Source organism: Quercus robur, chromosome 4 (assembly GCF_932294415.1).
Source record: "Quercus robur chromosome 4, dhQueRobu3.1, whole genome shotgun sequence".
In the NCBI taxonomy this organism is placed as follows: domain Eukaryota; kingdom Viridiplantae; phylum Streptophyta; class Magnoliopsida; order Fagales; family Fagaceae; genus Quercus; species Quercus robur.
The window spans coordinates 4,058,055-4,074,302 of NC_065537.1; the positions used below are offsets into that span (position 1 = coordinate 4,058,055).

The 16,248-nt window shown below is 31.9% G+C and overlaps 1 protein-coding gene across 1 annotated transcript in view; it reads right to left on the reverse strand.

Annotated features, from left to right (window-relative positions):
* The window catches only part of LOC126720384 (metal tolerance protein 10-like), an 82,097-nt gene extending 69,291 nt beyond the window's left edge, over positions 1–12,806 (reverse strand). Inside the window, exons 1-2 of the mRNA XM_050422809.1 lie at positions 12,596–12,806; positions 8,169–8,281 (exon numbers count right to left, since the gene is read on the reverse strand). Coding sequence (XP_050278766.1) covers positions 8,169–8,281; positions 12,596–12,791 — 309 coding nt within the window. The 5' untranslated portion in view covers positions 12,792–12,806. The remainder of the gene's footprint in view (positions 1–8,168; positions 8,282–12,595) is intronic.
* Positions 12,807–16,248: the final 3,442 nt, after the last annotated feature.

Genomic DNA, 16,248 nt, shown 5'->3' on the forward strand with positions numbered 1-16,248 from the left:
ATTTTGCTTTCAAATCCAGCCACTTCAAGTTGAATAGAGCTGGGTCGGACAGTTTTCTGCAGGTCACAGTTTATTGCAGAAGCAAGTTTGTTTGTTGATAAATGAAAATGAATATGAATATGAATATGAATGTGATGACAAAGATCAGTGACATTTTTTCAGCAAATAGGCCAGTTCCATAGCATGTTCATTCAGAAAAGTTATTGCAGCACTTATCAAAAACAAAAAGGAAAAAACAGAAAAAGAAAAAGAAATTTAATCTATTACTTGGTGATAAAAATTAGAGAATAAGAACTCAAAACAAATGCAAATGGAACTGCAAGTACATAGTTCAGAAAACTACAGAACAAAATAGTAAACAAAATAGCAAAAGCTTTATTTATATTTATTTATGATCCCAACATTCAACTGGCTCCATTGAGGTAATGGGTATATAAACAAAAGGATCATAGCCCAAGAGAGAGGGGGTAGGGGGGTTAAAGAAAAAAGGGGGACAAATGGCCCAAGTTTAAGGGAAACAGTAGAGAATACAGTTATAATTTTGGGTTCTTTATGCAGTTAAAGGGGGTAGGATCTTTCCCTTTTGGGTTCTTTAGTCTCTATGCCCACAGATCATGGGTTGTCACCACGCTAATGGGAAAAAGGTTCTTTATGGTTACTATATAATTATACTTGTCTAAGTCAGTTCACAACCAATTTATCATCTACGCACATATCATTGTTCAAATATTTTGTCCAGACTTTATCATTTATGTTTTGCAGCATCAAGGGAATAATAGACTATGTGATGGCTAGACGCCTAGAACTATAATGACAAAATATTGTTTCATTTTTTATATTCATTTCTATGATCATAGAGGAGCCCCTTTACCATTCTGTATAAATAGGCTATTCTATTTGTACCAATATGGTATAGGGGTGTACTCAATCCTTCTTTGTCCATTAGTTCCCAGTCCCTCTCTTCGTCGCGGGGTAGAGTTCTCTAGAGTTGCAGTACATTCATGCCGATTAATAGATAGTGAAAATCTGTGGAACAAGCTGATCAAAGGTGAAAGTGAATTGGATAGTTAAGTAAGTAAAGGGAAAATTTTGAAAATATTAGTGTAGTACAAAATTATACTGTTAAGCATGAAAATAGATTTTTAAATGGGAAATTTGTGTAAATTGATGGACCTATATTTTGTACGAAATTTTTTTGTATTTCATCTAAAATCGAAACAGTTTTAGTTAACATGTATTTTATGTCAAATTAAAACTAGTTTGTTGTGACAATATGTATATGAGAATACTAAAATTTTAAAATTTGATTTTGGAAGGAATATAGTTTGTTGTGCCAATATGTATTCTATTGTTGCCTAACGAGATTTTGTGATTTGTCAGCCTTATATGATAATTATAGCAAATGGTGTGGAAAATGGTATGATCCTAGAATTTGTGAGATAAATATGATAGTTTTTCATCTTGTAACAATAAGATAGATTTAAGATAGATTGATTAATTTAGATGAATAAGACTTCAAATGTTGTTCTACAAATAATTATTCTTTATCATAAGGACAAAACAACAATTAATCCCCCTAATCTACAAGAAATTTTATCAGTTGGACTTGGGCTGACTCGAACTCTGGAGATTGCTTGGATTCAAAATCTATTAGATGTATACTAAAAAAAAAAATCTACCATAACCATGCAAAGTTGTACACAGACAATTTTTCTTTCTTGAAAAATAATAAAACCAATTTCTCAACTAAAAAATAATAATAAAACCAACTACTTATCAAAGGTAATAATAATTGTTGAAAATAATACTCCTAAGCACCAAACTTTCTTGAACCATGATGTCTGGTGGTATATGTTGCTGCCACCAAAGTCAAACGTTTTTTTTTTTTTTTTGGTTAACAAAGTCAAAACTTGTGTTAGAATCATTTTCTCCCTTCCTTGTGCGTGTCTTTGTTTCTAAAAAAAAAAAATAAGAAGGTCAAACGTTGGATGGCATGATACGAGTGCACAACTATCATTTAATTATCTTAGACTTATTCCTTCAAAAAAAAAAAAAAAATTCCTTAGACTTAAAAAGGCCAATTTTTGTATGTTTTGAATCATATAAATTTATAGGAGCAGATATATAAAACTATAGATAAAATCTAAGATAAAATTAATTTTACGAACTCGAACAAAAGGTATTTGTATATCTGTGCTGGAACAAAATCGTCAACCAAACCGAATATAGTAGGTCATGGGTTCTTGACTTTGAAATCGAATATATTATGCTTCTTTGTATGACCATTGGAACTTTAAGGTGACGATAAGATCTGCACCATTTGTAAAGGAATTAGGAATTTTTGGCTTGGTGGTGACTACTGGTGAGGAGTACTTTGCTTGGTATCTCGGTTATGTTTGGCCCCACCTGATAATGAATGGTGGCCATTTGGACCTTGTCGACAATGGTGATGGAGATATTTCAACTTTTTGGACGTATATATCTTGGTAAAGATATTTAGACCATTTACAAGATTGTTGTTAAGACCTCTGTACAACTTCTTCAATATGTCAGAAGTTATTACTTTAGTCTTGCATATGTTAGATCAGTATGTCTCTCAACTCTCAAGTTTTAAAGTTTCTTCTTTAATCCTATAAAAAAAATAAAAAGTTTCTTTCTTCAAATTTTTTTTTTTTTTTTTTTAGGTTATAAAGTAAGGCCCTTTAAATAAATAAAATAAAATCAAGTCTTCAGTGTGGATTCATCAATCCTATATCAGGTGACTATAAGGATAATATCATGTATACAACCGGACCTTAATAAAATTATCATTATGAGTACAACACATTCGTTGAAGCGTTACTATTCGAACTTCTCAACTCATGCAAGTATCATATATAAGAAGTGGTACAAGAATTCCTACCACTCAAGCCACACCCTGAAATGGTGAGCTGGTCATGCCTTGGGTATGCTCCCCAAAAGTCATGCATTTCACATTTTCACTCCTCATAGCTATCACTTTCTATGTGGGTATGGGACATCTCACATGAACCATTAGAGGATAAGATCATAGCTTAACCAATTTTTTTTTCTTTAAACTATCGAAAAAATCTATAATCACAACTTTTTGGACCTCTAATTTGGTAGGTTATAAGTAACGGAGAAAAATAAGTGGATCCCTGTGAAATTAACAAATAACCAGTCACAATCTGTCATATAAGATAAGTGTAAAAATATGTGTGGTAAAAAGTGTGGATCTAAAATTACTCTAAACCTTCACATTCCCTTTTATAATAGAAGGCTAAAATTGTGCCACTTCATCACTCCACCAATGTTCCTATCACCTTGAGTAGTGTTAGTTACTACAAGTTTTACTACATTAAACTTACAAACTGATATGTCACCCATCGTAAAGAGACAATTCAAATTCAAATATTCATTTTTTTTAAATGGTTGAAACTCACTAATTACATTCATTGCTACATCAATTTGTAAATTTTATTTAGTACTTGTAGTATTTTTAGCATTTTTCTTTCACCTCAATTAATCCCGTTAAACTTCCATTTTTCTTTCACTTTAATTAATCCAGTTAAATTGCTACATCAATTTGATGTGTCTCCACTTCCATAGTATATTCTCTATCCCTCTATCTCTCCATTTTTATCTTCTCCATCATCATTTTCAAACTTTCTCACTTCATTATTCTCATCTTAACATTCTCAGTTCTCACTTTATCTCTTATCAGTCCATTTTTGCTTTTTTATTTTGTTAGTAGAAGAAAATTGTAAAATTTCATGTATTTGCCCTTTTTTTTTGTGATGCTAATATATTCAAGACTTCAAGTTCTCTTTTATTATATTTTGTACAATTTAGGTTTCTTAATAACTGACCTAGAAAAAATTCAGTTTGATTTTTTTTTTTCTTTAAAAAGAATTTTTTTATGATTATGCAAGAAGGTGAAGATTTAAAGAACTAGAATTCCCAAAAAAAAACTCTAGAAGATCTCTAGATATTAAAACACTTCGAGCAAATAATAGGATTTAACAAACGAATTGTAGCAATAGGTGCACACACAAAGGCACTTACTGCTTCTTTCTTGCCTCTACTTTTGATGGCACAAACCATAATTTCGTCTCACATTTGAAGTGGAGAGAAGACCTAGCCTTAATATATATAAGTAAACCAATGTAAGAAAGACCCTTCAATCTAACCTCATATCAAAGTAGGATATAGACCCAATTAACAAAGGTGAACCGAGGCTTGCTCTTGAATACACAAAAAGACATTTCTGACAAAACAAAGCTTAAAGAGCCAACATTTTGAGCCTTACTAATATGGCCATAGAATAATTTAGCAGCAGTTACATTGCAGCCTAAACGGCTGTTGCAATACTGACTAATTGGAAGAAGATTTAACACACCTGAGAATAGAAAGTCTTACCCACTCATTTCGAGTCATGTGGCAGAATAACAATTTTGGCAGCCACAAAATGGAGAATCAATAGTGTGGCAGTACTAAAGAAGTTCCCAAGTAAAATTGAAGGTCAATGCTTCCATAGCTCCCATATAATTAAATCGACAAAAACAATAAAATGAGGGCTTGCAGCTCAAGTTTATCTTATAAAATATCCAACTTTTATCACCTTACATAAAAAGGAAAATGGTTGGGTATTAAGGATTAGCAGAAGATCAACGGTCTAATGATACTAGACCGTAAGATGTTAAAATTCTATTCAGTCTGTTTGGCAAAATACATAAAATTGAGCCACATATTAACTGAATCAGCACCTCTTTTGAAAGCCCTTGTGCATTGGAAAGGCCGAGGTCTGACCATACTACTGCCATCATTGTCATCAAGCCATGGTCTTGTGTTCAGGCCTGTGAGTATACTCAAAATCTATATGCACAAAAGCTCTCTCAACTTCAGGGAGTTGCTCCAGCTTCTCTTGCAATGTCTCGCCAATATTATGTGCTTTGTTCAGAACCATGTCATGTGGCAAAACTACATCAACCTCCACAAAATAATGAGTACCAATAGTGTATGCTCGTACTGTATCAATGTGCTTGATATCTTCATGGTGGTTCCATATCAGATATGTTAGCTTTGCCAAATATTCAGGTGGTGCTGTCCTTCCAATTAGTGCATATACATTCTCAAAGACAGTCTTTGTCCATGTATTCATTGTATATAATGCTATCTGCAAAACAGGTTCAAGAAATTATCATAATTAGATATAGTAATGTTCAACTCCAAGAAGCCTACAAAAATTCCATCCAAATGCCACTTGTACCTGTTTTGAAAATTTCAAAAAATTTCTTTTTAAAAGCTCTCCTTTTTGTAGGTATATCTTTTTCAAACACCCCATTTTCAAAATGCAGAAAAAGAAGATTTACCAAAAAGGAATTCTACCATGTCAAGGCAAAGAGTGGCATTTTACCCCCCCCCCCCCCCTTTTTTTTTTAAATGAGAGACATAATAGACAAAAAAAAATCAATATTTTGTTATGAAAAACATGGTTGCTCGTAATTATGATAATTTTATGAAAAGAAAGAAAATTAAAAACTTGAAGAGTAGCTGAACCCAATTATATAACATACAGTAAAAAAGGGGAAAGGGAAAAGGGGAAAAAAATCAGTTGCATATGAACTCACTATAACAGCTCCAGTAGGATCAATCCACCAATAATATCGAATGGCCAGGACAGCTGCTGCCAAACCTACTGAATTAGTAATAACATCAAAGAAATGATCTTGTGCGTAGGCTCTAACAATTTTATTTTCAAATCTTCGACAATAGACCATGAGCACAAACTTCACTATAGTTACGGAGCACATTATTCCAATCATCCATCTCTCCTTCACAGGATCCTTTTCAGGCTCAGACTGTAATCAGCATATGAAATGGAGAATATATTAATCACTGATATTGTAAAAGATTACAAAACTAGAACTGTAGAACAACCATGCACAAGTGTTGCAGCCACCAACTAAGACTGTGATCTAACTAGGATCTCATACATTTGGATAGTACCTCAAAACCTATGTCATCCGAAAGCACTAATAATTAAGGAAGCCTTGGAGCTCTGAGTTTTGACTAGACATCAAGAAGGGTGCTAATCTACAAACCCTTCTCAAATCCAACTTTGGTTAACATGTGTACGAGCCCAACTGTGCTCACCACCATATATGCCCTTAAGTTGAAGAAAATAGTATTAAATTGCATACCTTATTAACGAATTGTCGACCAGACTCAAGCAGTATTTGTAATCCAAGAGTTGCCATTACTGATGCAAAAACAATGATTCCCTGCATGCTCAATATAAATTAGTAAAATATTTGTTGTGTTATAGCGTTAAGTGTTGTAACAAAAAATTCAAACACAGTCTGGGCATATCTGATGTGATTATTAGCATGCCTTGGGTCCACATCCCCATAAGTCATAGTCACCCATGAACCTACATTCAAAAACTATGCACAAAATCAATGCCATTTATTCCCCTTAGAGTAGATTGTTTGACTGCTTTTCCATTTTATCCCAAAAAAAAAAAAAAAAGGCTTCTATTCTAGAGTATCTTTTCATTTTGCCTGATATGCAGAAGCAAAAAGCCTAGGGTCACTTGCATTTTCTCATTAAAAACAAAGTAGCAAACTCTGTCAAAAACCACTTCTTTTTTTGGCAAACACACTAAGCTCAATATTTCAATAACATAATGAGATTCTAAAGCATGACCTAATGAAATCTCTGGACGTCTATTACATTAATTTCAAGCTTCTAGTAATAGAATAAAACTAGCCTAAGTGCCTAACACCATTAGGGGTCTCTTCTCCCTCCAGCATTTGTGGAATAAGATATAGCTGAGGCAACACCAGTAATGATGGGAAAAGCATTGCAGTCTATTTCCCTCATTCATCAGAAGAAATATTGGCGAAATGGAAAAAAGAAAAGTATATAATCTTGAATTATTTGGGCTAACTTGTTAATCAGTTTAAGATGCGAAATTTCTCTTCAACAAATTCTGAGCAACCAAATGAGGAAAAGGGAGCAACACTAACCCAATTACAGATGACTTCTCATTATCAGCTTTAACAACTTAAATCTATCAGAATATTCATTTTAATAGAATATGAAATACAAAAACATTAAAGCAGCTAAAACAGTAGCCTTTTCTGTTGTACTCAGTTGAAGTTATCATAATGGCCTGACAGAAAAGAGAAGATTATTTTTTATTGTGGCAGTAAAACTTATTAAACTGATTGCAGGAAGGGAGAGTATAAAGTTTAAATATGCATTATGGTATTTCCAAATGCACCCTCACAATTGTTGGATTAGATGACTTACCACTGGCTGCATCCGTTTCTTTCCAATTGGATAATGATACTGGTTTGGGTTTCGCATGGCATGAGCTGTAAACCACAATATGAAACCTGACAAGAGATCTAAGAGTGAATCCAAGGTTGAGGCAATAACCGACAATGATCTGCTCTCAATAGAAGCAAAGATCTTCGCTGCAAAGAGCACAACATTAGATATGTTTGATATATGGATGGCCATCCTTTCACTCTTTGCAAGCAGCTTCATCTCATCCTGAGAAAGTGTAAGTAGATCAACAAAGAAAATCAATTTCTGTTTCCCGGGACACTAGATAGATTTAGTTGAGAAGATCTTTTTTTTTTGTGGGGGGGGTGGGGGGGGGGGGTGTGGGGGAGGTGAGTGGGGGAAGGAGCTTGAAACTTTTATTACACAAGGTGATATATGTGTCATAGAGAAGGAAAACATGAACACAAATTGTAGTCATTGATTTCCGCAATCAAACTGAGAAATTTCCTTCCTGTTTTGTTCCACAAGTTACCATTTAACACCACTAAAATGGACATGCATTTGAAAAATAATTTAAAAAAGGGGAAAAAAAAAACAAAAACAAAAGAAAGAAGTTGGGCATGGCCTCCATCTTGGATGAAACTTGTGAATATGTCCTCTAAACTTGATGATGTTTGACTTTAGAAACAAGCATTAAAAGAATGTTTATCAATAAAATCTTTTTGATAAAAATATTCCCTCTCCCCTTTTCATTTCAATAAAAGCTTGTTGCAAATACCCAAAAAAAAAAAAAAAAAAAAAACATTAAAGAGCTCTCAAATCCCATAAAATATCACAAGAAATAGATGAAAGTTTTTTGCAGAACTACCAACCTCTGTTAGACTTCCAGGAGCAAAACCTATTTCACTCATAGCCTCCATCTCAGTATACTCTTCAAGGAGCCTTTCTTGTTTCTTGTAATAGTCAGCAACCTTGCTTTGTTTCCCTGCAGTCAAGAGTACAACGTTCACATTACATTCATCACTAATATGAACAACGGGGAAAATTAAAGCATCCAAATTCATCAAATTTTTATGTTTCATTTTTCAAAAGAACTAAACATCACATATGTTAAATATTAAGAAAACGTTTTTTTTTTTTAATAAGTGTTTGTTAAAGATTAAGAAAACATTGATTGATTATGATTATAACCTAGGAAGCACAGACACTTCATTTAGGATGTCGTATCAGTGTCATACCAGCTGTGCTATGTAATAATTTTTCAGAAATTGCTCGTGTCGCTATGTCATACCAATGTCTGTACCCATGCTTCCTAGATTATAATCCTAAGCATAACAACTGAAAACAAAAGGCAATATGTGAAGTGCCTTATCATAACTCCAATAGGAAGTTCAAAGCTGTCAGGTTATCCATAATTACTCCTGCTCAAAATCATCTCTAAAGAATGTGAAAGAGGTTATTCCCAAAATCCTTCCAACTCCACCATTCAGAAATTTTAAGTGCAGGAAGTAAGGAATGTCCTTGTGAAATTGAAGATCCAAAGACCCCAATATATATCTAACAAGAATAAAATATCTTCAAACTGCAAACACAAAAATTTCAATGGTTTTATGTTTTTTCCAATTTATTTATTCAAGTGTAGTTGTTATCATAACTAAGTCAGGATAGTCCAACATTGAGTAAACATTTCAAATATCAATTTATTAGATTCAATAGTTTCAGGATCATATTTGCACGAAATTCCCTAGTTAAGTTTTGGATTTGATGCTCCATGTCAGCTATTTTGAAGGACAACATCACAAAGTTACTTTATCAAAGACTAGTATATTTTCAGCAAATATGGGACATCATGACAACCAGAGACTATTTTCTGCTTTTAGAACAGCTGGAGAACATAAATGAAAAATTCCATATAAATGCTTGTTTGCGACATATGGATGCCTAAGCAAGATTCGATGCCTTCAGCATAAGGACCATTAAATTTCTTTGCTACAAACAACTTACATTTGACGATCTAAAATCATGATGGGAGGTATAAATTACACCAATTTTTACTCAAAACTGGAAAAACCAGCCCATTAATGAAAACTGATTAAAGGACTAAGATACACCAATTTTGAACCAATTCAAGTCATCCACAGATGACTGAGGGATTCTAATCATTTTTTAAAATGAAAAAATTAAAATAAAATCATATAGCAATCAACAAGGTCAACCTCCCTATAAGAGTCATCACTAACTATAGCAATCGGACGGTGCTTTGTTTTTTTTTTAATTGGTAATTTACTCATGCACTGGATGGTCCTGAACCCAAAAACTCACTCTCCACCTAAGCTTATAAAGGGAGAAGGTGCCAGTTAAGCTAGAGCTCATTGGCAGCCAGTGGTTTTTTCTTAAAAACTTTCTGAATATTCTTTCACTGAACAAAACCAAATCAAGTAGAATTGCACATGTTCTATCTAGCGTGTTCTGCTTGTCTTTTCTAGGTTAGGTTAGGACAGTAGATTACAACTAATGAAGAGACAACTTCTCACTTTAGTACATGAGTTGTTGCCTTTAACATTTCAAATTTTTAGGAACAGATAGAGTAACGTTGGCATGACAATGTAGATAAGAAAGAGTTTCTTTTGTTGAATGGGCCTTTGTCTTTTATGTGTTCAACCTTTTGTAATGTTATGTTAGCAGTTTAGATAAGGAAGTTAAGAAAGCATATCTTTTTTTTGATAAGTAGAAGTTAAGAAAGCATATCTCTTTGGCATTCTATATAAAACTTCACCACCGAATGCAAAGGTCAAAGTGTGGAAGAGAAAGAGCGGTGAGTTTTCTTAAATGAGAGCAAAGTGTGTGTGATTATTCCAAGTACCAATAAAAAAATTCTCTCTTTCCCCAGAACTCCTTTGTTTGCTTGGGCTGAAACCAATTGCAATATATTTGTGAAGATATTCTCAACCTGAGTGTGAAATTTATTATTGTGACAAAACATCTTCAGTGCAAAACTCAACACAACCAACCATACTAAGGCATAATTTATATAACAAGCTAAAACAATCACCATTTTTTTTTTTTTTTTTATTGGTAAGTTATACATGCACTCAATGGGTCTTGAACCCATGGCCATACCTTCCACCTAGAACTTATAAGGTGAGGGGGTTTACTTGAGCTAAAACCGTTGCCAAATTCTGATAGAATAGGACAAAAAACTTAGAAGGTTTAATTTTTTTCCCCCTAAATTGAATGAATAAAAATGCCTTTCTATTTTCCTTCCAATAATATTGAGTTAAATATTAATATACTTTTTTTGCTTCTTCTTTTTTACGACTATTTTATGCAGTTTGCCAATTCATAAACCAGAGTCATACTTCTTAAGAATTCCTAAGTGATTCCAAATTTTTTTCAGGATGTTGTAACAACCTTAATTAACCATCTTACATCTTTTAAAACCTTTTGCCAATAATTTATAAATGAGTAACATATATCAATCAATAACTGAACAAACAAAACACATGGCTTAAAAGTGTATTAGGCTTTAATGACATCTAATAGGGACCATTACCTGATTATAGACCCGGGGAATTTTTCTTAATGTGTAAAGAGAGCATTAGTTTCCTGTCAATATTTTCTGCTGGACTAATTATTCCAAATTCCTAAGCTATTGGGAAAGAGTGAATGCATCACATATGTGATACCTACACGCATCATGAATCTTATAAATACATAGTGCTTGAATTGCTATCTTTATAAAGCTACAGATAGAAGAATGCATCACATGCATAGATGAAGCCCTTTTTATAGAATGCTTTGATATAACAAACAAATATATTATGTAGTACCTGTGTGCATGTATCTTGTTTTTTATTAGCAATCCTCGTCATAGTATTCCATTTCACAAATGGGTTCCATGTCATAATTAATTTTTCCAAAGGTATTCAATACTATACATGCATATATTGTGTTTGAAGAAAATTGTGCCACACAATGAGCCCAAAACTTAAGCTACAGAAACTTCCACATAATTAAAAAAAAAAAAAAAATACAAACACATTCATTTGGTACAGAGATTACCATATCCTCACCTAAGTCCATACACTGGGCACCTAAAAGATCCATCTCCCAAAATGAATGACACTCAGAATGTGAAGCCTGACCACTCCCTTGAAGGATTAAGGGGTGTGCCATTTGGCCCCTAGGCCAGTGGCAGAAAAACACAACCATGAAAAAGAAACGTCCAAGTAATACGGATCGGTGACTTGGCTGAGCCAGCTCAGTTCTAAGCCAAAGGTAAAATTAATAGTGAATAGTTCCTTCAGTTCTTCTAGGTCCACTGAATTTCCTACAACAATTTGCAACAACTTGGTGACATGTGCAACTATGATAGTGAATTATCACATTCACATGGACTCACTACTTTTTCTCCATTACTCTGTGTCAAAGACTCTCTATAGTTCATTAGCTCTATATTCTCTATAGTCTGCCTTTTTTCTTTAGTAGCAATTTTCAAAGTACAACTTTTTTAACCAACACTATTTCAAAAAAGTTGAAAAATGGGTACTAGGTGCAGGTGCTGTATATTAAGTTCACCAATTAAATTGATTCTATATTCTAACTTCCCTAATTAAATTCAAACATGTGGTTGTATACAAGTACTATATAGCACAAAGTGTTAACTTTCAATAGACAATCAATTTGGTTCATTGTTCAATGCATTGAAGAAAATGTATCCCCAAATACAATTAACCATGCGGTTCATTGTTATAATGCATCTAGGTAATTGCATCTAAGTTGGGCCCTAAAGCCAAAAATTAGATAAGATTCATCAAAGAAATCCATAACTCGGCTGAGTCAACTCAGTTTAAAAACCCAAATACCAGCTTTCATTGGACAAAGAGCATCTCTTTTTTCTTATATATATAAATATATATATATATATATATATATATATATATATATATATAAGGGGTCTTTAATCTTTCCCAGAAAGAAGCCAAAAAAGAGAATAAAGAGCACAACTTTCATTCTATATTGACATGGTCCACATGGTCTGGCTAATGGCTATTATAAAACTCTCTTGGTGCCAGACTTTCTGAACAAATAAAATCTTTGAGAAAAAATAAATTCTGGGTCTTGAATCTTTACCACTAAGAATCAAAATAAAAAGTAAAAAATACACAGCTTTCCCTTCATTCTATATTGATATGCCACGACCGTTAAAACTCGCAAACAAAACAAGAAAAGCAAATACCTTATTGCACATAACATCAATAATACCATACATACATAAAGATTTGTGAAGATGGTTTACTTGGGGTTCGAAGAAGGCGGCGCAGATTAAAGGAGCTATGATCACCATCCTTTCTTGGAGGCAGTGCAGGAAAGTCTAGCACATTGAGCCTCCATGTAGTAGACGACATGTCGTCTCTCTCCACCTCCTGTGGCAATAGAGGCTCCGTTTTGCTCTTAATGTTCGCCTCAGCTATGGCTTTCGTTCCATCTTCCATGACCACGACTCTCTCTCTCTCTGTCTCTTTCACATACACACAGAAAAAACAAAAACAAAAACAACAACAACAAGGCTGTTGGGGTTGTTGTTCTATGCTTTTATGTAGAGCTTTCGGTTTCGGTTTAGGTTTCAATGAGAATCACAAAAACATATAAGTTTCCCAAGTTTTATTTATAGCAAGTCTCCTGGATTGCTGCACAAGCGTACAACTGTGTTGAGAATACATGGTCGGTTTATATTTTATAATTTATTTTTGGTAAATATATTTATTAGTATTTAGAAATATTTATTGCTTTTAGATATATCTACTTGAATACTTAGATTAAATTTAAGTAAAATTTCTATTTTGTATAAAAATAAAAAATTAAAATTAAAATATGTTTTGACCTAATTTGTCTAGGACTTTATATTCTCAAAAAAAAAAAAAAAAAAAAAATTATTGTGATGTTCACAATATTTTCACAACAAATCATAAGTGGTTAATTATTATTGGTTCTAATTTAAGCTTACTACTAAAATTATTTTTTTGTCCCACTAATAACAACCTATCACTTAGAATTTATTGTAAAAATATTGTGGATATAACATTTCTCTTAATGTAAGAGATTTTTTTTTTAAAATTTTTAATTACTGGTTGATTTATTAGTATCAAGATTTTTTTTCTTCTCAAAAATAATATTTATTTTTTACTAAAATAAATTATGTCTACATCTTTTTTATTTATTTACTAATTGGGTTATTTAGTATCAAAGAGAGAGAGAGAGAGAGAGAGAGAGAGATATACATATATATATATATATATATATATATATTTCTTTTCTTCTAATAAAAAGAGATTTATTTTTTACTAAACTAATCGCTAACCCGTGCAATGCACGGGAAAATTTTGCATAACTGTAAAATGTATCATGTATAAGATTCAAAGCTAAAATTATTAAAGCATAATGAAAATATTTAATCACACAGCAGAGAAATATAAGAGAAAGATGTGGCTATCGTCAAAAGACTAATCCATGGCTATATAGTTGACAAATTTAGTTATAGCAAAAAATAAACCCAAAAATTCAAATGTTAAAATGTTCAAAAAGCCAAAAAAAATTAAAGAATCTGAATATTTTGAGCATAAAAATTATTGAAACAAAACAAAACACATATATGTCTATGTGATTACACAACAAAGAAATATAGAGAAAGATGAGTTACATTCAAAAGAATAATTTGTGGATATAGTTGTTGAAATCTGTTAGACAATTTTAGATCTTGCAAAAAAAAAAAAGTGAGAAATCAAAGGATCAAATGTTAAAATTTCCAAAAGTCCAAAAATAATAATAATAAATTAGATGATTTAGAGCCTAGAAATTATTGAAATAAAACAAAAGATTATATAACTTCACAACAAATATAACAAAAAGATTGGTTACCCTCGGTGAAAATAGCTATAGCAATAGTGGAGCCAATGTATTGTGGCAGTGAGAGAACAATATCGAAGATGTGTTTGTTTTCTTGGTTGTTTAGAGACTTTTGCTTCATGTAGGATTTGAAGTCTAAAAAAAAGAACACTGTTATAATAGAAATTTTTTTCTCCTAAAGCCAAAACTTATCAACAATAATCAATGAAACCTGGCTATAATGCAATATCAGCTACAAGACTTTTTTTTTTTTTTTCAAATCTTTAATTCACAAATGCCAAGAAGAGGAACAAACATAAGTTAAATCATCAAACTAAAACTAGCCCAAAGCATGCATACATACAGTCACATATACTTATCATCAACTGCAATGTGAGAATCTACAATTCTAAATTAGATTAAACCCTAAAAAGAACTTTTTTTTTTCAAATACAGTAAAAAAATATTTGCCAAGCAGGAAAAAATTCTAACCAGAAAACAAAAATCGACAATCCAAACCCAAGAAATTGGAAAATTTTAATTGTAAATTAGCATACCTTTAAATTTGATTCAATTTATTTTTGGCAGGAGGCCCAATCTCTAGAACAAAAATCGAGAAGATTAAATCTAAACAAAACTGAATGGAAGAATAAAAATTAAGAATAGAACCTTCAATGTTGCAAGGAAGGATTAACACAAATACGGGAGGGAGAAGGAACTGTAGCCATTACAACTTTAACTCAATATCAAAAGTAAATCAACAAACCAAATTTAAACACCTTAGTACTCTTCCATCCACGCCTCGAAGCATAAAAAATGCAGCCACGGAGTGTAGGATTGTGTCCACAAACCATAAAGTGTAGGATTTTTGAGGGCTTTCTTGAAACGATAGTCTAGAAGATTTAGAATCAGCCTTCATCATTAGTTGTAGAACTTCGAAAAAACACTATTGTCTGCGTACAACAAAATTATGTGTTAGAGAACAGAATTGCAAACCTCTTGTGATACTATGAAAAATCTTCCATGTCAAACAATATTAGATATTTGTTAGAAAAACAGAAAAGAAAATAGAGATATTACGTGGTAGCTCTCAGTCTATCACAAAAACCTAAAATTTTCTCTAGAACAAAGTACGGCTCATAAGTTAAAACCTTCAATATACTTTCTAGATTAGTACCGTTTAGTAGGATAGGTAAGAGAGTTGCAAAGAGGTTTAAACGTGTGATTAGTAGTGTTTTAGTAGGTTAAGTAATTTTTTTTACTGATTTTTTGTTTTTTATTTTTTTATTTAAATATTGCTGATGTGGAAAATTGTGGAGAGGTAAGAGGCTTCGGTTTTATATATATATATATATATATATATATATATATATATATAAGTTATGTGATATGTCCACATTTATAATCTATAATTTATGCTAACCTCATCACACATGTGTCTAGAGACTTTTTATTAATATTATAATTATTTTATTTCACAATTTTTCATTCATCCAAATTTAAGATTTTTTTTAATAGAATTTTAACTTATAATGTTCGTTTCTAATGATTGTTTTCTTTATTTTCAAACTAAAATATCAATCGGTTTTTAATATAAGCAAATATTGAACCCTTTATTCATCCAAATTTGAGATTTAATTTACATTCGTGAAACACATAAAATCTCATCATATATATATTTGTTTATTTATTTAAAACCAAAAACTAAGAGAAAATCAAAATTAGATTTCAAATTGAATTTCAATTGTGGGCTAATGTCATGACATGTGTCCCAAAAATTTTCTTAATTTTTTTTTTTGAGAAATTTTTTCTTAATTTTGGTGCAACACAATAATTACATAGCTTCAATCTCAATTTAATATTTACTACTCAAATATTCTTGAAATAAGAACCCCCTACATCTCATTCATTGTTCATATGAACGAAAAGTCAATGATCTCCATTAACAAAAAAGCACATGCTCCCAAGAAAAGGTGAGTAAATTTTTCCTTTCTTTTTGAGAAAATTTTGTTCTTGAACTATATATATATATATGATTAATGTTGCATTTTATTCTTCCATGATTAA